Here is a 21,997-nt window from a genome sequence, read left to right as displayed (position 1 = left end):
TGATTAAAAGAAAGAATCTGGCCTGCACCCCTTCTTCTTACTACTTTCTATATCGTGGTGACTCATATTGCAGAGGCAGCATTGATCTGTGGCAACATAACTTGTGGGTTAAGAATAAGGTAAATTAGCACCTAGGAACCTTTGTAATGAGAATCTTTGTGGAAATGCAGAGTTGCCTACACACTCTTGATATTGGAGGCCGGTGGCATCTGACACTATTCAGTGGTCCAAAGATATTGACACCATTCTAGGATTCTAAGCACCAGCGAGTACATTAACTAGGATCCAGGGTCCTAGTTAGTGGCAAAACAGGGTCCCCCTAGGTAATGTGGGATGCTGATTTGGAGAATCAGTGGGGAGGATTCAGTCAGCCCTCCAGCTGTGTTTAGACTACAACTCCCACCATCCCCAGCCACAGTGGCCAGTAGTCAGGAATAATAGGAATTGGAGTCCAACCGAAGCTGTGCAGCCCTGATCCAGACCAGCTTAATTAGTGACATTAATGGGGCTTAAGTTAGTCATGTCTCATTTATTTCAATGATACTTAATAAAAATTTAATCTGGATTTTGCACAAGAGAAATACTTTAAAATGTGTATATACTGACATCTGGAACAAGTCCAACACTAATGAGGAAAAGGTACTTGTGCATTGTAGGACTTTGCTCCCAAAGCTGCCCAAAATGGATTTTGTTCCATATGGCAGATGGTTGAGGGTAGCTGATGACTACAGGCATTTATAGTGTGATTGCTTTCTGCTGATCATGCCAATTGCTGCCTTGACCTGTGTTTTGCTCTGCTGTGGCTATAATTATGTTGTAAGAAATTACCCACATTGTGTTTCTGTATGACTGACCTAGTCCTGATTTTGGCCACATGCAGTTAAGACAAAATGTTTGTGTATAAAATTGTGAGCCATTATTTGCAAAATTTAAGAGACTGCCTTTAATCGAACACATTAGAATTGTAATGCTTGTACCGTCTGTTGAAGCATAACTGCCGTTTTGCATCAGTAGATGGCTTTAAAATAACTTATTATCCCTCTGTATTTTGTATTTCCCTCCTGAATCAGTAATATGCTCTTCATGATCTGTAACTTTTTGCCCTCTCTTCTTTCTTTTCTCCTCCAAGCTGGGGAAAATGTTATTTTGCTAAAAGCAGGTCTTCCAGGTTGTGAGAAACCCAAGAGAATGGATAGTCTGAAACTCTTGATTTAGTGTTTTGGTCACTGTGGGGGGCAAGGGAAGTTGGACACAAAGGGATCGTGAAAGAAAAGCACCAGTTGCAGGCAATCTCATGCTTTCACTTTCCCCCTATTTCTGCTCCAGTAAAAACAATTGTGCTCTGTTCTTTTGAACACACATGGATGTGATTAAGGATACTTTGGAGCACTCCAGGGCTTCTGCACGCAGTGTAACTGTATAATCCCTTGCATGTGTGTGTTTTTTTCTTCTGCTCCTTTATCACAAACTGTTGCAGGTATTAGAAGAAGTGTGCCATATGCTTCACATTTCTCAGTGGAGTAAACAGCGGAAGCAAAGGGAGTGTTATGGTAAAGCCTTTAGCATGCTGAAGGGTGGATTGTGGCCTTCACCCTGATGATCCATGTGTGCACAAATCAGTCGGTTCCATGTGGATCAGTGGCAGCTGCTGGTCACTGGAGCAGGGGGCGGGCAGAGGGTAGGAGAGAAGAGATACCAGACATAATCTTAGTTATACAATAACTGATGGCTCTCTCTTGTGCTGCCCTTGATTCTTCCTGTTTTATGTACCTTACTTTGCTGCTTTTATATCTTATTGTTATGAAAAGATGTACTAAAAATTAATGCATTTATTCCTATAGAGGCCAGGCATGTTGCTTGGTATTCATGGCTGCCAGTATTTCCAGTGGACCTTCAGGAAGCACCCACTGCTTTCAGCTGGCATTCTTGTCATTCATTTTAGTACATTCCAGCTAATAATCCCTTTGGGGGCTCCCCCCCTCTGCTTTCTGGGGACATAAAGCGCCCCATTCAGTGCCAGTGCAAAACACCCTCCCACTGCAGGCTGACCTGCGCAACTGCTTGTAGCTGGACAGGCTGCCAAGCCTGAGTCTGAGGTTTTTTTTTTTTCTTTCTTATAGCAAGCACATGGCAAAAACTCCACACAGAAATACTACCAGTCAGGCGAGAGAAGGGCAAAGGGGTGATGTGGGGGGGAATGCAAGAAAGAAAGAAACCCCCAGTGGGCACAAGAAAGGAGAAGGAGTAGTTGAGAGGTAGGGGATGAAAGGAATAAAAAAGAAAACTGCTCTGGGCAAGAGAAGGGGAAATGGTGGGTGGGGGGCAGGAAGAAAACCCCACTGGGCAACAGAAGGGGAAAGGGGTAACTAGAATGGGGGAGGAATGCAGGAAAAAAGGGACACCCCTCCCCACTGGGAAACATAATGGAAAAGGGGTAGCTCAAGTGGGAGGTGTGGTACAAAGAAAGCCCCACTGAGCAGGAACAGTCAGTCAGTAAGGGCAAGGGGGCAGCAACCGAGCAAACAAATGTACTTGTCAAGAAGGAAAGCTTACAGCTTAATCAGAAGAGAGAGCCATTTTCTCTGAAGTGAAGGGAGCTTACTTCAACCCCTCCTCACTGCTGCTGTCCTCTTCACTGCTGCTCTTATGATTGGCCACAAAATGTTCCAGTTAGGCTATCCTGTTTTCTGATTGTTTGGGGGCTCCTCTAAGCATTGCCCACCCTCCCAAGAGGAAAAAAAAGTTTAAAAATAATAATACAGAGGCTGTGGCAATCAGCCTTTGTATTTATTCTTACATTTTTTTTCGGGTGGGGGTGGGGGGGGCGGGGGTTTGAAAAAAAATTCAGACTGTTGCAGTCAGCCTGTGTATATATATTTTCCCTTCAGGGTGGTGGTCAATGTTTAGAGGTGCCCCCAAACAATCAGAAGACAGGATAGCTTAACTGGCATATCTTCTGGCCAATCATAGGAGTGAGGAGGCTCCAGTAACAGTGAGGAGAGGTTGAAGCAAGCTCCCTTCTCTTCAGAGAAAATTGCGTTCGCTCACTCGCTCGCTCTCGCACATGCTCTCTCTCTCGCTCTCCACACATACACACACCCCACGGATTAGGCTTTAAGTTTCCCTTCTTAACATGTGCATTTGTATGCTTGGGGGAGGGGGGCACAGCCCCCTGCCCTTAATGACTAGACCCCAATGGTGTGGATACAAATGAAATTCTGTGTCAAAAGCACATGGACCAAACTGATTAGGACCATCTCATTATATTAAAGCTAAGCCTGATAGCCCCACCATCAACTGCCAGAGACCAGAAGAGTCTGCAAAGGATCAGCAGAGGGGCTGCTTCTGTGGGTTCTCGCCTTTACCATCAGCATGTCCTCGGGAAGTGCCTCTGTAACTCAGTAAGCCCTCTTCCCTCTAGGGCAGCGGGTTCCCAGCCTTGGGTCTCCAGCCACAACATCTGAAGGCTAATGGGAGTTGTAGTCCAACAACGTCTGGGAACCTCTGCTCTAGAAGGAAGAGGCGGGAACCTGAACTATATCAGCAATTGACAGGGACCAAAGGACTCTGCCATACATACTCTCTCATATTCTGTTTATGATTGTATCTCTGTGTGTGTGTTAGTTGTGTAAGTAAGCCATTTGGGAAGCCAATCTTGTCAGGGAAAGTAGAGTATAAATATAATAAATCAAACTTTGAGCAGTTGTCGGATTAGGTTGTCATGACTTAGCTACCATTGAAATAAATGACACACATTAGTGATGGCTAACTTAAGTTCCTTTGTGTACAGTGGGACTGAGTCATGACTAACTTGGTCTGTATATTTCCCCTGGTTTCTCCCACCACCACCACCCCAGTCAATGCCAGTGACTTCCCAAAGTCTATTTAGAATACAGCAAGAGGCTTGCAGCCACCGAGCCAGTCAGTCAGGTTTCACATTTTAATGAAATGTTACCTTAATCAACAGTTCTTTTGACCAGAAGTTGATTTTTACCCACTGGAAGCATATAGTTGATACTATTGAAGGAAATTAATATTATTGTACAAAGAGGGTGATCCAGGCAATAGAACAGCACCTTCAGTTTACACTCTCTCTCTCTCTCTCTCTCTTTTAGTGGAACCAAACATGCTGACAGTTTAATTTAGCAGTATTTTTTTGTTGTTGTTGTTTTTAAACTGAACATCAAATAGTATAATTATAAGCACAGATTTGTGACACCATTGCTTTATGGGGTGGTAGTAGAAGAACAGCAGCCTCTAACTCTCCATGCTGTAGAAAGGGTCACTGGGCCAGTTATTGTACACAGAAGCTCGCAATTCTCTTTGATAGTTGGAAAATGAGTGCTGTTATGCCCCGAAGTCACTTTTGCACTCTGCATATGCTCAGGAGCTATGCCAGAGTGAAAAGCAGCTTGGCTGCACTGCCACCCATTCATATTCTAAAACAATCCTAGTATATGAATGATAGCTCTCTTATGTGTTGAATGTGTGTACTCAGTGTTACAGCTAGCAACCAATCACATTCTAAACAAGCTAGAGGAGGGAAGGGACACAGAGGACACTTGACGAGGTAGGGAGGGGGAGATTGGCATTTTAGGCAGGCTAGACTGCTGGGAAAGAGGGTGAAGGCGAGCGGACTGGATGGAGATTAAATAACTTGGAGAGGTTGCAAAGATCATCTTTACCTATTCTAGGTGATGGTCAGCAAGTGAGCGTTGCTAGGACACATAGCTTGTGAGCGATGAAACAGCAGTTAGGCAGGCAGGTGGTGCGTCTCAGAGATCCTCTCCCAGAGCTGGGTACAGATCACAACTTGCTTCAATTCCCTGCTACTCAGAGGAAATTGCCAGCAAGTCCCATTCAGCCGGATAGGTTTACAGAGTCAGAGAGTTGAGCAAGTGATTGCTGAATGCATGCCTGCTGCTACCTTGTCTTTATACTTGTTTGATCCTTTGATCTTAACATAAAGTCTTTGGTGCAGTGCAACATCCATCACAAATCTCTGCGTATGTCAATAGCTAAGCTACAAACACCCAGTTCTCATGACAAAGCACATCTTCATGTTAAAGGAAATCTTATCAGAAAGGAACTGCCTCTCTCTTTACCTATCATGTTGCAAACTAAGCACAATGAAGAAAGTAGTTTCAATAACATATGTAAGGGACCAAATTCAATCTAGGAATGTAATCTATTGCAAGTCAGCCAGAATGTATATGTTAATACAATAACAGGATACACTTCCTTAGGGGAAAGCCAGCTAAACTTTTCCTATTCTAACAAGGCACCTCACTTCCCTGAGTTAAGCAGTTCACTAAGAGTTCAGCATGCCTCTGTCCAGAGAGTCTCTGGCAGGGACACGTGAAATGGACACTGGCCTAATCCTTGGTTCTGACATAGAGGATATGTTATGGGTCATAACAGTGCCCACTCACCAAAATGCTCCTAAGGTAACATGACATGAGCACCCCATATGGGGGCCCATACACTGTAAGCCTGATTTCGCACAGTCTTTCCCCATACAAACATACATACAGGTGCACATGCACACAACCTCAACACCTTTTTTGTGGCTCAGCAGTCATGCAAATCAGACCTCCAGTGTGTTGGAACCTCGATGTGCAGTGCCTGTTTCACACATTATCTAAGGTGCGTGATGGAAGGAGAAGTGTGTGTCTGCTCCTCCACCATGCGAAGAGAATTGCTGACTCTGAAAGTGTAGGAACCAGGTCTTTATGTTTTGGCTCTTTTACTTGTTGGCTGCTGATTTTTCTTTTTTTATTTGCATTGCTATTCCTGTGCAGGTCTCTCATCTGGGATGGCTGGAAAGGAAAACTGCTTCGGCTTTGTATGAAGAACCCCCTACAGCCAGTGTCCAAGATGCACTGACGAACTTCTTAAAGGTACTAACAACTGAACAAAGCACTTGTTGTTTACTCTTTAGTAAAGAAACATTAACCACATCAGAAACAGTTTTATGCACTTTAATACAATGGGTGACTTGGCCCTCAGATATTGCTTGTAGCTTCTAGTTTACTAGATGGCTTTTTCTTACTGTGTGTTAGGTCATCTGCTCTGGTCAGATGCATTAATAGGCAAGGAAGAAGGGAAACAGGACTGTAAAGGTTGCATGGGAAAGTATTTAAAAGCCCTACTTCTTAGAACAGATGTGAGTGTGACAAATGTATTTCTACTTAAAGCTTTTCTCTAGTTTTCATTTTACAGAATGTGGACCACTTCTTGCTATATGTATTGTATCTTGTATCAGCTGAGCTAAACTATTCAGCCTGGGTTTCTTGAATTCTTATATGTTTGCCTGTCTTCATAGGCTGAAGAACTGAGCTCCGGTTTTTCAAAAATGGGAAGGGTATACATTGCCAAGGTAGGTGTATTTACTAGGCCACTAGCAGTACATGTTTGTTTACATCGTTCTACGTGGAGTCTTTGGTCTAATAGTAGGCTGGACAACTGGGCCATCTTAACTCCAGCATGCATTACTCTGACTACCAGTAGCTTTCCAAGGTTGCAGACAAAGGTGTTTTTCCAACCTTGCAACCCAAGATAAGTTTAATTGTGAGATGCCAGGGACTGAATGTGGGACCTTCTGGGTGCAAAGCATATGCTGTACCACTGACTTGTGTTCCCTATTCACATGCTATAGAAGATTACTATCAAATGCAAACTGCTCAAACAAAAGCTTAACTATTACTTCAGAGCTACTTTGCAAATTAATAATACTGTTACCATCTCTAGAGGAAAAGTTGGCTTTTAACTTGCATATGCCAATTTATATATATGCAGATTACGTTTCCCCGCATTGATTAACATGGAGGATGAATTGAGGGAGGGAGTGTCTAAAGAGCCAAGCTGGTGTAAAAATGATTGGGTAGCAACGGAATCTGATAATAATTTACATTGGGGTTTTCCCTCCCTTGCAAACAAATACTAGACACTTCCTCTTGAACTCCTCCCTGTATTTCCAGTAAAATTAGAAACATAAATGCGATTGGTTGCACTTTTTAATTGGATACCTTTCTGTGCACCTATACCTAGCTGCTTGGACCAGTGCATTTCCCAATTCATATACATATAAGAAATGGAACCAGAGAACATGGAAGAACAATGCAACATGTCTGGTTTGTCTTCTACCTTCACATATGGTGGTGCAAAGCTAGGTTATTCTCTCCACAAACTAGTTGACTTGCACAAAGGGTTTGGAGAATGTTCTTGTTTACACAAATTGAATAATGATTTTCAAGAGCTCAAACTTCTGTGTGTATTGTTCCTGTGACTTCCAGTTGGCGTCTATATACATTTTACAGCCAAATGGCTTTTGCTACAACAGCCAGAGGAGAGGCCAAGCAGACTGTAGCTGGATTTTCTCCTTGTGAAATTAGTTTATACCCAAAATCCCAAGAATCAAATTTTTATTTTGAGTAATGTAAAAGTTTCAAAATTTTGTTCCTAGCCTGGAATTTGACCCCAAGTGATACATTTACTTGCAGTGACAGTTTGTTGTAAATATTGGAATGGGATAAACCTAGAAAATATCAACAAAATGCAGAGATCTTTGCACCCAACAATTATTTGTATTATCATAGTGTTGGCAGTTTGCATCTTGAACACGAACAATATTGCTTTAATATTGGCTAGAAGTCCTCCTGGCATGTACTACAAGGTGATGCTTTTTTTGTTCCTGTGGAGTAGTTTTCTGTATACTGGCAAGAAGCCTCTGTATGCATTTATTCCAATGCTCCTGTTTCCATCTTTCTTCCATTTCAGGGAAGAGGTGCAGCACAGTAGGGAAGCAAGTATTGCATACTTCTTCCAGCTAACAGTATGGCATATGCTATAGTTGATCTCCAGATTCTGATGTAATTAAACCATTAATGGCAACACACATTGTTCTTAAATTAAAATACTAGTTGTTTTTTAGCCAGTTTGCTTGGGGTTTTAGAAAGCTATTTCATAAGCAAGCCTGTGTCTCTTAACAAAATCATATTTTGAGCTTCTTGAAAATCTAAAACTACCCAAAGGTGTCAGTAAGAGTAGAATCTATATATCTGATTAGTATTTTAAAGGCTTTTAGACAAATTATTTATTTATAAAGGGAATCTTTGTGATTGTATTGCAAACTATAGCCCAGAGGCTCTGTCACTGCTGAAAGCAAATAGTATGAACATGTTCCCAAGGGGATTCAGCAAACTGACCTATTGATGTCTATGAGCAGTCTGAGAGAAAGAAAGGAAGCACCTAGTTGGAAAAGAAAGTGCTTGCCCTCACTTTCTGGGAAAGTGTGATGAACCGTGCGTCTATACCCAGCACTACCTGACACAGGCAGAAGGGGTGTGGTCAGCACAGAGTAGTGCTCTTGGCAGTGAGGGGGTGCCCAAGACGGCGAGGGGGTACTCTGGTGGCTCATGACCCAGAGGCACACACACACACACACACACACACACACACACCCCAACTCAGTGTTGACTTTGCCACTGGGACATTCTAATTATCTGGTCCTTTTTCCAGAATGGTGGGAATGGATGACCTTAGTACAACTCTTCAGTTCCTTAAAGACTACTCTGAACTTTACAGTACAGCATGCTTTTCACTATCTGGTTCAGATTACTGAGTTGTCCATCAAGCATTGGAGTAATTCCTTATAGGGATGTGCACTCATACATTTTCAAGGGAAAGTTTAGAGGATGGACTGAGGACGTTCGGAACTGCAGCAGAGGATGTTCTGGGGTTTTAGAATAGAGCATTGACTATAAGGCTTCAACAATGAAATGCATGTTTGAATGGTGACAAAATACTAGAAGAGACTTCCAAGTGCACATGCACAACACAGGTCAATTACAGGACCACCACTGGGTTTTCATGTCTTCATATGTGGGTCAATTCCATCATGCCCATATCTTGTAAAAGTAATGTGAGAAAAGCATAATCTAATGCCTTGTTTCATAATACTTCACTTAGAATTTATTTCCAAGCCTAAGGAATTGGGGTTGTGCGTGGAACCGGTTCGGAGGCCCTTTATGGGCCTCTGAACTGGTTCGAACGGCAGTCGGTTCTGCCAGTTTGATGGCTGGAGGGGGTGCTGCTTTAATAGCAGGGAAGGGTGCATTTACCCCTCCCTCCGCTCTTCCCCTTCTGGTGCTCCTTTCTTCCAAAGTTAATCAGGGCAGCAGCATACCTCCATGCCGCCCCATTGACCGGGTACAGCTGGAAGTATCTGGCGTGCCTGCACGCACAGGCACATGCACGCAGGCACGTTGGATACTTCCAGTTGTATCCAGTCAACAGGGGGGTACACTGCCACCCTGATTAACTTTGGAAGCAAGGAGTGCTGGTGGGGGAAGAGCAGAGGGAGCGGTAAGTGCACTCTCCCCCGCTCTTTAAAGCAGCCCCCCCCCATCAAATTGGTGGAACCGACTGCCTTTCGAACCAGCTCAGAGGCCCATAAAGGGTCTCTGAACCGGTTCCGTGCACATCCCCAATTCCTTAGGCTTCGAATTAAATTCTAAGTGAAGTATTATGAAACGAAGCATGAGATTATGCTTTTCTCACATTACTTTTACAAGATATGGGCATGATGGAATTGACCCACATATGAAGACATGAAAACCCAGTGGTGGTCCTGTAATTGACCTGTGTTGTGCATGTGCACTTGGAAGTCTCTTCTAGTATTTTGTCACCATTCAAACATGCATTTCATTGTTGAAGCCTTATAGTCAATGCTCTATTCTAAAACCCCAGAACATCCTCTGCTGCAGTTCTGAACGTCTTCAGTCCATCCTCTAAACTCTCCCCTGAAAATGTATGCTGAAGTAACTGTATCTCTTCAGCTCTGCAAATTATATGAATCCATAGTTGTTATAAGAGGGAGATGTGGTGCCCTAAAAAGAAGGAAAGCAGCTCAAACTTGCTTGTGCCAAAAACAAACTCTTAGTGCTGTCCTATCTACATTTGTTCAGGCAGAAGTAAGTCTTGCTATGTTCAGTGGGGCTTACTCATGGGTAAATGTGCCTAGGATTGCAGCCTCTGCTGGGTATCCAATGTTAGTGTCACATGTATTCTTGCCATGGAAGAACTCTTCAGTCGATATTACAAAACCTTAGCTTATACCTTTTATTGCTGGGATGATGATAGCTCCACCAGATACCCATGAAAGTGTTCCCTGTCTTCATCTTTTAATAATTGCCTTTCTCCTCTCTTTCAGTGCTACAGAGAACTGGGAGATAACTCTACAGCTGATCACTGGCTGAGTTTGGCTTCAGAGCTGCCAGTTATCACAAAAGAGGTAGTGTGTTTGCCTGACTGGCATCCATGTGTGGATATAATATTTTTGCCCAGTCTTTCAAGTGATAGGTCTGAATGTTATGCCAAGTTCCAGTTAACAAGATTTCTATGCAGATAGACAACCTATTGAATCTTCACTCAGTCTTTATTTATTTATTTATTTATTTATTTTTGCATTTATATACCGCCTTTCATTAAAAAGATAACCCCAAGGCGGTTTACAAAAGTTAAAAACATACAATAAAAACACAATAAAAACATCATGTTAAAAGTACAAAAACATATAAAAACAGGCATAAAAACAACGCAACAAATACAACAAATAGAAACACAGAGAAGCCGCAGTAGAAAACAATCATGTAAAAGCCTGGGTAAAAAGCCAAGTCTTTAAAAGCTTTCTAAAAGCCGTGATGGAGTCCGAGGAACGAATGGCCACTGGGAGAGCATTCCAGAGTCTGGGGGCAGCAACAGAGAAGGCCCTGTCCCGAGTGCACGACAACCGGGCCTCCCTCATTGTCGGCACCCGGAGCAGGGCCCCCTCAGATGTCCTCGTCCAGCGGGCAGCAACCCTTGGGAGCAGGCGGTCCCTCAAATACCCTGGGCCCAAACCGTTTAGGGCTTTAAAGGTCAAAACCAGCACCTTGAATTGGACCCAGAAACGAACCGGCAGCCAGTGCAGCTCTTTCAAAATGGGAGTGATATGTTCCCAACGGGCAGCTCTGGATAAAACCCTCACTGCCGCGTTTTGCACTAGCTGCAGTTTCCGGATATTCTTCAAGGGCAGCCCCACGTAGAGCGCGTTACAGTAATCCAGCCGCAACGTGACTAAGGCGTGGGTAACCGTGGCCAGATCTGCCTTCTCGAGAAAGGGACGCAGCTGGCGCACCAGCCGAAGCCGTGCAAAGGCACCCCTGGCCACCGCCTCCACCTGAGCCTCCAAAAGCAGAGCCGGGTCCAGTAGTACCCCCAAGCTGCATACTTGCTCCTTCAAGGGGAGTGCAACCCCATCCAGAACCGGTAAAATCTCCTCATCCCGATTGGCTCTCCTACTGACCAACAGTACCTCCATCTTATCCGGATTCAGTTTCAGTTTGTTAGCCCACATCCAACCCATCACGGCCTCCAACCCCCTATTCAGGACATCCACCGCCTCCCTAGGATCAGATGACAAGGAGAGATAGAGCTGAGTGTCATCCGCATATTGCTGACAACTCAGTCCAAATCTCCGGATGACCTCTCCCAGCGGCTTCATGTAGATGTTAAACAGCATGGGGGACAAGACCGATCCCTGCGGGACCCCACAGGCCAACGGCCATGGGGCCGAGCAGTAGTCCCCCAGCACCACCTTCTGGACCCTCCCCTCAAGAAAGGACCGGAACCACTGCAACGCAGTGCCTCCGATTCCCATACTCGAGAGGCGGCCCAGAAGGATACCATGGTCGATGGTATCGAACGCCGCCGAGAGGTCCAGCAGAACCAACAGGGACGCACTCCCCCTGTCTAGTTCCCGGCGTAGGTCATCCACTAGAGCGACCAAGGCAGTCTCAGTCCCATACCCAGGGCGGAAGCCAGATTGAAAAGGGTCCAGATAATCCGTATCATCCAAGACCCTCTGCAGCTGGGACGCCACCACACGCTCCATCACCTTGCCCAAAAAGGGGAGGTTAGACACAGGTCTATAGTTGTCCAGGTTGGAGGGATCAAGGGAGGGCTTTTCTAATAGAGGTCTTACCACCGCCTCCTTGAGGCACGATGGCATCCTGCCCTCCCTTAACGAAGCATTAACGATCACCTCCAACCATCTACCTGTCCCCTCCCTGGCAGCTTTTATTAGCCATGAAGGGCAAGGGTCAAGAGCGCACGAAGTCGCCCGCACACTGCCCAGGATCTTGTCCACATCCTCAGGCCGCACCAACTGAAAAGAATCCAACACAACGGGACCAGATGGTACCAGAGGCACGTCTGCCGGAACTGCCAAAACTCTGGAGTCCAGGTCAGCACGGATCCAAGCGACTTTATCTGCAAAGCGACAGGCAAACCGATCACAAAGAGCCGTAGATGACTCCTCCCCCATTGTCCGGGGGGATGTGTGGAGCAATGTTTTCACCACACGAAACAGCTCTGTTTGGCTGCACTGAGCAGACGCAATGGAGGCGGAGAAAAAACATTTCTTCGCCGCCCCCACCGCCACGGCATAGTCCCTAAAATGGGCTCTAGCCCGTGTTCGATCGGATTCGTGACGACTCTTCCTCCAGCGTTGCTCCAGCCGTCGTCCGAGTTGCTTCATCGCCCTAAGCTCCGAGGAAAACCAAGGAGCAGAACGGGCTCCACCAAGCCGGAGAGGGCGCTTGGGGGCAACCGTGTCAACAGCCCTGGCCATCTCTCCATTCCAGAGATCAACCAAGGCCTCGACAGGGTCACCAGCTCTGGACACTGGAAACTCCCCGAGGGCCGTCTGAAATCCAAGCGGATCCATAAGCCTCCGGGGGCGGACCATCTTAATCGGCCCACCACCCCTGCAGAGGGCAGACGGAGCAGTCAAACTAAACCCCACCAGGTGATGATCTGTCCATGACAAGGGAGTGATCTCAAATTCCCCCACCTCCAGATCATTTATTTCCCGATCGGCAAAAACCAGATCCAGAGTGTGTCCCGCCACGTGGGTAGGGCCCGATACCAACTGAGACAGGCCCATGGTTGCCATGGAGGCCATGAAATCCTGAGCCGCACCCACTAAGGGGACCTCAGCGTGGACATTGAAGTCCCCCAAGACAATAAGCCTGGGGGAACCCAAGGCCACCTCCGAGACCACCCCCGCCAGCTCAGGTAGGGAGACTGAAGTGCAGCGGGGTGGTCGGTACACCAGCAGAATCCCCAGCCTATCTCGGAGGCCCACCCTCAAGGACAAACACTCGAAATTCTGAGATTGCCTGACCGGACACCTGGAAACGGGGAGGGTCTCTTGAAAGATGACCGCAACGCCTCCTCCCCGACCCTCGAGGCGGGGCTGCTGCACGATCTGGAAACCTGGAGGACAAAGCTGAGAGAGACCAACCCCGCCCAGCGCATCCAACCAGGTCTCCGTCACGCATACCAGGTCAGCACACTCATCCACAATCAAATCATGGATGAGAGATGTTTTTGCGTTAACTGACCTGGCATTTAGCAGCAGCACCCTAATCCTCGAAGGAGTGTTCTCAGAGCTCCCTAGGGTCAGAGGGTTGGGGGAAGGGCCGGAAAAAGGAACAGGCCTCAATTGCCTGGACCGTTTTCCCCTGTAACGGCCTGCCCAACTCCCACCGCCATACCTCCCTCTGCCCGCTACCCATGATATTGCCGCCCCCACTCCAGACCCACTTTTTTGCTCTTCCAGACACATCTCCCCAGACTATTCCACCACGGCTACTTGGCTTAATTTAAAACCAAGACCAGACTCATACAGTCCCTGCTGACTTCTTGCTTGGTGGAAGATGGATCGTCAAGGCAGGAGGAGAAGATCTTCAGGGCTCCAGGCAGCTCGCCCCACGGCTGAGAGCCACAAGGACAAGAGCCCTTGTGCTCTCGCCCTTCGGCTCACGCCAAGAGGCTCACGCCCCTGGCCCAGCCCCAGCTTTAAAGCCACAGAGGCTGAGGGTAGATGGCACACACCTGGAGAAAGAGGTGGGGCAGAAGCCCAAACACAGTCACTGCCCTGCCAAGATGTTCCCTCTTCCCTTCCTCAGTCCCTGGCCCAGCCCCAGCTTTAAAGCCACAGAGGCTGAGGGTAGATGGCACACACCTGGAGAAAGAGGTGGGGCAGAAGCCCAAACACAGTCACTGCCCTGCCAAGATGTTCCCTCTTCCCTTCCTCAGTCCCTGGCCCAGCCCCAGCTTTAAAGCCACAGAGGCTGAGGGTAGATGGCACACACCTGGAGAAAGAGGTGGGGCAGAAGCCCAAACACAGTCACTGCCCTGCCAAGATGTTCCCTCTTCCCTTTAGGCCCCGCCCTCCATTTTCATTAATATCCCAACTGCTACATCCTTATGTGAATAGTAATTAATATAGCAGTTAAATAACATGAAGCTGGCTACATCGATACAGAAATAAGAACTTCTTTGCAAGCCGTATCAGGTTTTTACAAATTGAGGTGTTATTTTTGGGCTTCAGTTTCTCAGCTCAGTTCTGAGATTTTCATTATTATTTTTTCTTTAAAAGAATGCTCTAGTCCCCTCTTTAAATGATTGGTTTTTGACATTATGGGATTACGCCTCAATTTCTAAAGTTTCAGCTTATATGAATGAAGTCTCAACTGAGTCATTTATGTCAACTTGGGATCCCTTCATAAACTTTAATATTCGACAAGGACATCATTTGTTCCCATTGTCTGGATTTGATTTGTGAAGCTTTATGTACCCAGCTTTATGCAACCAAGTGTTGATCAGATGTAATCAAACGTTGATCATTGCTGCCGAATTTTCTTAGAACTGTTAATATATTCAGAATGTTTTCTTTCTAGTACTTGCTTAAAGAAATATCATGACACTGTTTTTATTTTCTTTTGCTTATGTTTCAATAAAATTGAAAAAAATGTTAAAAAATAAAATAAAAGAATGCTCTTTTGCTTCCTTAACATCTTCAAGATTCTATTCTTTACATTTTAAAGATTCACTTATCTGACCCCTGCTTTGTCTCTCTGCCTTCATCCCACACCACACAAACTCACCTTGTTGGTCTCCTTGATGTTCCTCTCTCCTCTAACTCTGTATATTCTGCCATGCTGCTCCACTTGGAAGTGCCCCCTTTATTCATTATTAAACCATTCCTCTCTCAAAACTGGCTTCTTTGATCAAGTCAGCCACCGCTTGCTCCACCAGTTAACTGAATCAGGCAGTGAACCACGAGAGTGGGTATTACAGAGCCATACATCTCTTTTGGTTTAAAACTAGACTATTTTAAGATCTTAATAATCTTACGAGTTGTAATAGAGCTATTTAACTGGACTTCAGACTACAGATATCCAGGAGTCTTGACTCACTGTCTGGTATTGTGCAGACCTGACACTTCTGCCACCTCCAGAGTGATATTCAGTACTGCACTAGGAACCCTGCTGCTTCATGCTGCCAACTCTAACTTAGGAAACCAGATGTCAAAGTAAAGGATTCCAGTCTTCTGAGAAGGAAATTTCAGAGATCAAGTACAAGTTAGTTTCATCAGTTCAGGCAGCTCTGAAAAAACCTGCCAAACTTGGTGAGAAGGAGACGTTGTTAACAAGGCATTTTGAGGAAATCGGTCACACACTTGGAGGAATAATTTGCATAAGAGGAAAGTAGAATGTGGATGCTGAAGTGGAGTCTGGATATCTAATGGGGAAGCTGCTGTTTTGCATTTTGAAATGTGTGTAATACAATCTGTTTCTGCAAATGGGAGAAATAAAATAGTGTTTTGTTGTGCAGATGGAAAAACAAGCAGATTTGGTGAGGAAACAGAAGCAGTTACTATGGGATCAGTGTTAATATACCAGAGTTAACATGTTCAAGGACTGTTTTGTTTTTTTAATGGATCTGAGCACTATGCTTAGTATAGAAATGGAAGGAATCGAAGGAAATAAATGCATGGAGGTTTTCTCCTCCGTGTTGAGGACTTCTGTACAGTATACAAGAGTTTTTGGTAAGACAAGTAAAAGACTTGTGGAGGGATTCTTGTTTGGAATCCTTCCTCTGAAGAAGAATATATGAACAGCCCTGCTGGATCAGGCCAAGGCCTATTTAGTCCAGCATCCTGTTTCCAACAGTGGCCCATCAGATGCTTCTGAGAAGCCCACAGGCAAGAGGTGAGGGCGTGCCCTGTGTCCTGCTTTTGCTTCCCTGCAATTGGTACTACCAGTAAAGAAGAGAGTGTTGTTGATCATATAATTTTGCAAATGAGAATATTTCAAACCAAGCTAGTCATCAACTTAACATTGTTTTTCTTTGTTTCTCCAGGATGAAGAAAGCAACAGAGAAATAGAAGCATTGCATTCAATTTCAGAAGACTGAGCAAGTTTAAAGTTCACATCTACATAATAATGAGTGAGCTCTGAAAGCTCCAGTGTAAAAAGTTTCACAATCATGGCTATCCTGACTTGGCGTAATGCCACAGAATACAAACCACAGAACACATACACTCAAAAAACCCCAACCTACGGTTTCAGCAGCTCTTCCTCAGAGATTTAGACTGGCAAGAACATCCCAGTCAAGGGCACTTAACAACAAGAGAAAGGAGCTGAATTGCATTAGATGGTCTGGTCAGAACTTCCATACATAACTGCAGACACTACCAAACTGCGTGCTTATGCTGTTTGCTGTTTTCGTGCTTATGCTGTTTGGTTTTTGTCTTCACCAAACAGACATTTCCAAGACCCATTTATTGTATGCTTTCTAAATGGAGATGGGATCAACATGCCACTTCATATGTTAATCCTCCTTTTTGTAAAACCTTGCAGATTGTTGTTTAAAAAAAAAAAAAAAAAGGACCCAATGAAACTGACATGAACAGGATCATCCATAATTTTTCTTTTAGATCAAAGCATCTTGGGTGGGGTTTTCCTGATTTAAATCTTCACCATTAAACCCCTAACTGGGAACAGTAGGGCTACTATTTGCTCCATGGATTAAAATCTACAGAGCTTGTATGGCTTCCCCTGTGGCAAATAGCAATTTTTGGGTGCAGGGAAGGTTGTTAATCGGGGGAAGTGGCACAGGGGAGCTTTAAATCTTCCACCCTGGCCCTGATACAAATCTCCCTCTACAACTTCTAAAAAGGTACCACAGGGTATTCTGTTCACAGATATCCTATTCACACCTAAGTTAGCTCTAACTCATAAGTTTGTGGCGATTCTGGCAAATAGTGTGTCTTGTTTTGTGTTTTACTGCTTAATCAGTGCGCACATGGCACCCTGTTTTCTGATTTGATTTCACTGTGTTGACTCCACGTACATAACTGGTAAATACGACTTGGCTAAAAGTTGTGTGAAAAGTCTGTTGAAGGAAATGGTAAAATATTGTTCACTGCTTGCCTATTTGTGTTCAGAAGAGTGAGGTAGTGTCACTTAGCACTATGCTTATGATGAATATCCAGGTGGAGAGTTATAATACAGTGTTATGGATGTGAATACGAATTCTACAAACTAGGCTTCTCCTTGACGCCTTACAAATCACTCCAGAAATGTTCCTCATGCTCAAAGCACAAGCCTGTTAATCAGTTTGTTTCCCTATAACTGCTTGTGGGATTTGTTTTCCTTGCGGCTCTCCGTTTCTTGAGCATTGTTCACTCTTGGCATATGTTTGCACAAGCAGAGCATACTCTTGCTGCCCTGCCCATTGCCAAAGCAACAAGGAGCACCCACCAGCAAAACTTTTTAAAAACCACATATCTTTATTTTGCGGGACCAAATCACCTGCCTTAAGTCTCTACATTTGTTTCAAAGAAAGCATATCGCTTCCAGAAGAAGGTGTTTAAAATCCATTAAACTTAAGGAACAAAGAGGAGGGATCTGCCAGAGTTCTCATTCTGTGTCTGTGTGCGTACACACTGACACTTTAAAATAAATGTCTTCTGCAAACTTGAGCTTCATCTGTCTATGACAGAGTACAGTGTGGTAGTGGCAGAATACAAAAAAGGATGCTTGCTTTTTAGAAAGAAGGGAAGTGCATGTATTTTCCGAAGCTGTCATGGCTTAGTAAATTGAGTTGTACCACAATATGTAATGCAAATAACATCAATGAGTGGAATGTGGAATTAAATTACCATTCGGTTTCAGCCTGTTGAAGACTCAACAATCTTTTTACTTCCAGAGTGTAGTACGATCCCATTTTCTGTGTGCACAGGAACCCTAGTAAGCTTTTTCAGTATTTTTTAAACCTGCATTTTACAGGTCATTGTGATGGAATTACTCCAATGAATTTTAAATAATAAGAGTGTGATAAATTATCCTAAAGATAGATAGATAGATCACACTAGGATTGCTTTTTTAACATTATGAAAACCAAATTGGAGGGGAAGACACTTCTGTCCCAAAATTCCCTAATTCACTTTTCTATCCAAAACCTGAGATTGGGATAGTCTTCACACACCTCGGTCTTAAACAGACACCCCAAGTCAATAGGCTTAGGATTAATTCCTCTTACTGAGGTCACAAGGGAGCACAACTCCCTTAAGGCTTCAGAATAAAAACTTTGAGTAGGCAGGGTTTTTTTTTTTTTTAATATGGCCATGTTCTGATAGCTTCTAAATGGGGATATTTCCTTCCATTCCAAAATAATTGGCCATAAATACTCAGTAGTGGCTCCTTTGAGTTAATTTAACCTAAACTGAAAGTTGACTTGTATTTAAAGGCTTTTATAAAAAATATTGATGCCTGAAATAATAGTGTATGTCTGTTGAATTTAAAAAACAAACAAACCCAGTGACCCTCATAATGTTTTAAAGTAATAGGTCACATTCCCAAGGTTCATGCCCTGTGCAAGCCTTGTCTAGGGGTCTCATGCTGCAGCCTTTCTGCAGATGTTGGCCTAAAATTCCCAGCATCCCTGCTACTGGCCATTGTGACAGGATAGTGGGAGTTGTCGCTGGAGGGATGCAGTTTCAGATGCCTGCTCTAGTCCATACCATTGAATGTTAACTGTTTGCTTCATCAGGTCTGATACAGAATAAATTCCTGGTGGATTGCGTACCCTGTTTTACAAACATCAATTTGCACTCTGCTAGGCTTGGAGGATCTTTAGTTTTGATTCTCAGAAAACAAATATGTGACCAGTTTCAAGAGGAAATATATTGATGTGACCACTTATTGTTGCCCTTTGTGATCTATATTCTAGTACCAATGGAAAAGTACTCTATGCAAAGTATTTTAATATTTGTATTTTGAATAACTTGCAAGGGGGGGGGGAAACCCTGAATAAGACTCCTCCCTGCCTTACCAAACTCCCTATCAGCATGAATTGAGGGCCACTTCTGGATGGCAATAAAAAGCTCTGGAACAGTGCTTTTCCAAGAATGTCACTTTCTGTTAGCAGACTTCAGCAGACTTTTGGCATCTTGGGCAGCGGGAATCCATGCTTTGTTCAGATGCAGAGGAGGATCTGAGTGCGATTTTTCTCAGCGTCACCTGCTAGCCAGCTCTTGTTCTTCATGAAGAACTGATTTCTACTTTTCTTGCAAATGGTGGTTCTTTATGAAAACCAGAACTGGACAGCAGGTGGCACTGCAAAAATGGCACGCGCTAGAACCCTGCTCTACAACCAGTGTGGATTCCCGTGGTCTAAAACTCAGGAAGTCTACTGAAGTGTGAGGAGAAAGTGAAATTGTGCTTGGAAAAGTGCTGTTCGAGCACTTATTGCCATCTAGAAGTGGCCTAGCACTATATGAATCTTTCCCTAAAGAGGTCACAGTGAAACCTGTGTGCCAGTTTGCAGAGTAGCTGGAAAAAAAGTTACTAGCATCCTTTTGTAGTTCTAAGTGCAAGTCTTCAATATTTTAAAAAATAAAAAAGGACTTTACAGTTCAGCTTCAGGGCATGATCTTGCCAATTTACTTATTCAGCATTTCCAAAAAAATATGTTTCTGTTGTAATCGTGTATGTGTTTGTGTGTTTAAGCTTTAAAATAGTAGAACTGACCATTTGCTGATTTAAATGAGATTGGTTGTTCCCATCTCTATTCTAATGCCTCTGACCAAAATTGTATGTGTAGATACATGAAGTTTGGTATGGGTAGAACTTGACTGAGTTCCAAGTGCACATGGCAGACATGCTTAAAGTTCCTGCTAAAGTTAGTGAAACCAGTCTTGAGGCTCTTGAGATTATGCCTTGAAAGGGACCAATTGATCTGGTCCCTCTCTTTCCATACAGAAATACTTGCATTTCTGGTAAAGTTAAATGCTTGTTCAAGTCCTCTGCAGTATCTGTATCAAATTTTGGCTCTTCATAGGACCAGGTATTGAAGCAGCATCACTTGTTACCAAATTCTTGAGTGAGTTCTTAAGTAATCAAGGAATGGGTGTGCTTCTGGATCTGCTCTAGTTCGTAGAAAGGAACCTTAATTTTACTGAAGTGTGAGGAATGTTTTACAAGACAGGCATTTACATTAAAGGCTTGGGAGAGCTGTGCAAATTAGGCCGTAGACCAAAGCATGTTCTGTGGCTAACTGCTTTTAAAAACCAAAATTCCTAAAAGCATTTACAAAAAAAGGTAGCTGAGTACAGGTGAAACTCGGAAAATTAGAATATTGTGCAAAAGTCCATTAATTTCAGTAATGCAAATTAAAAGGTGAAACTGATATATGAGACAGACGCATTACATGCAAAGCGAGATAAGTCAAGCCTTAATTTGTTATAATTGTGATGATCATGGTGTACAGCTCATGAAAACCCCAAATCCACAATCTCAGAAAATTAGAATATTACATGGAACCAAGAAGACAAGGATTGAAGAAAAGAACAATATCGGACCTCTGAAAAGTATACAGTATATTGTGCTTGATTGGCCAGCAGACTCGCCTGACCTGACCCCATAGAGAATCTATGGGGCATTGCCAAGAGAAGGATGAGAGACATGAGACCAAACAATGCAGAATTGCTGAAGGCCGCTAATGAAGCATCCTGGTCTTCCATAATACCTCATCAGTGCCACAGGCTGATAGCATCCATGCCACGCCGCATTGAGGCAGTAATTGCTGCAAAAGGGGCCCAAACCAAGTACTGAATACATATGCATGCTTATACTTTTCAGAGGTCCGATATTGTTCTATTCTTCAATCCTTGTCTTCTTGGTTCCATGTAATATTCTAATTTTCTGAGATTGTGGATTTGGGGTTTTCATGAGCTGTACGCCATGATCATCACAATTATAACAAATTAAGGCTTGACTTATCTCGCTTTGCATGTAATGCGTCTGTCTCATATATCAGTTTCACCTTTTAATTTGCATTACTGAAATTAATGGACTTTTGCACGATATTCTAATTTTCCGAGTTTCACCTGTATACTTTGCAATGTGTATACTTTGCACACACTTTGCAGTGTGTGCGTGCCTTTTTGACATTCCATATTAAGTTCTGTGGATCTTGAATAATTTATTACCCCTTTACTGGTGTGTTAACCTTACACATATGGTATTCTGAGATGGCATAGAGCACAACTTTGCATCACAAGGATGTTTTAGTGTGGGGTGTGGTGGATGTTTAATTAGGTAGGTAATCTAATCATGTTTTAGCAAACAAACCTGACTAAAATGGCACTGGGTATATTAAGGAAGTGATATCTTGGTGACCTCACAGAATATCAATCCTTGATTCAAGGGCAGATAACTTACCTTCTCCTTACAGAGTCACTGTGTAAAATTGTACTCTTGTCAGTTACAACCTAGAAAGCAGTGAGTGGTGGGGTGTCTCAGTATGACCAAAGTCACATCTTCAGTGTAACATGGTTCAAGGGGAAGGTATACCATTAAGGGCCCACAGCCGGTATTCTTTATCCTTCAAAGACTTTCATCTGGCAACATTTCCCCCCAGAATAACTGGCACATGAGTGATCCTCACTGTCATTGGGCTTTGCCAGGTGGGAAGAAGAGGCCTTGATAGGCTGCACATAGCCCTTGAACTATGTATTGCTTGCACAATTTAAGGAATTGGGGAGCAATAATTTTGCCTTGAGTCTCTTCCTCCACGTTCACGTTGTTCTGAATGCTTC

The 21,997-nt window shown here is 43.9% G+C and overlaps 1 protein-coding gene across 7 annotated transcripts in view; it reads left to right on the top strand.

The window, feature by feature from the left end:
• Positions 1–18,070, top strand: part of RMDN3 (regulator of microtubule dynamics 3) — a 60,477-nt gene extending 42,407 nt beyond the window's left edge. For all 7 annotated transcript variants that reach the window (XM_053284014.1, XM_053284017.1, XM_053284021.1 and 4 more), the window contains exons 10-13: positions 5,802–5,900; positions 6,326–6,379; positions 10,214–10,294; positions 16,255–18,070. In XM_053284014.1, the coding sequence (XP_053139989.1) occupies positions 5,802–5,900; positions 6,326–6,379; positions 10,214–10,294; positions 16,255–16,308 (288 nt within the window). In that variant the 3' untranslated portion in view covers positions 16,309–18,070. The remainder of the gene's footprint in view (positions 1–5,801; positions 5,901–6,325; positions 6,380–10,213; positions 10,295–16,254) is intronic.
• Positions 18,071–21,997: the final 3,927 nt, after the last annotated feature.

This window comes from Hemicordylus capensis, chromosome 1, assembly GCF_027244095.1.
Source record: "Hemicordylus capensis ecotype Gifberg chromosome 1, rHemCap1.1.pri, whole genome shotgun sequence".
NCBI lineage: Eukaryota > Metazoa > Chordata > Lepidosauria > Squamata > Cordylidae > Hemicordylus > Hemicordylus capensis.
This window is presented reverse-complemented; position numbering and strand designations above follow the sequence as displayed.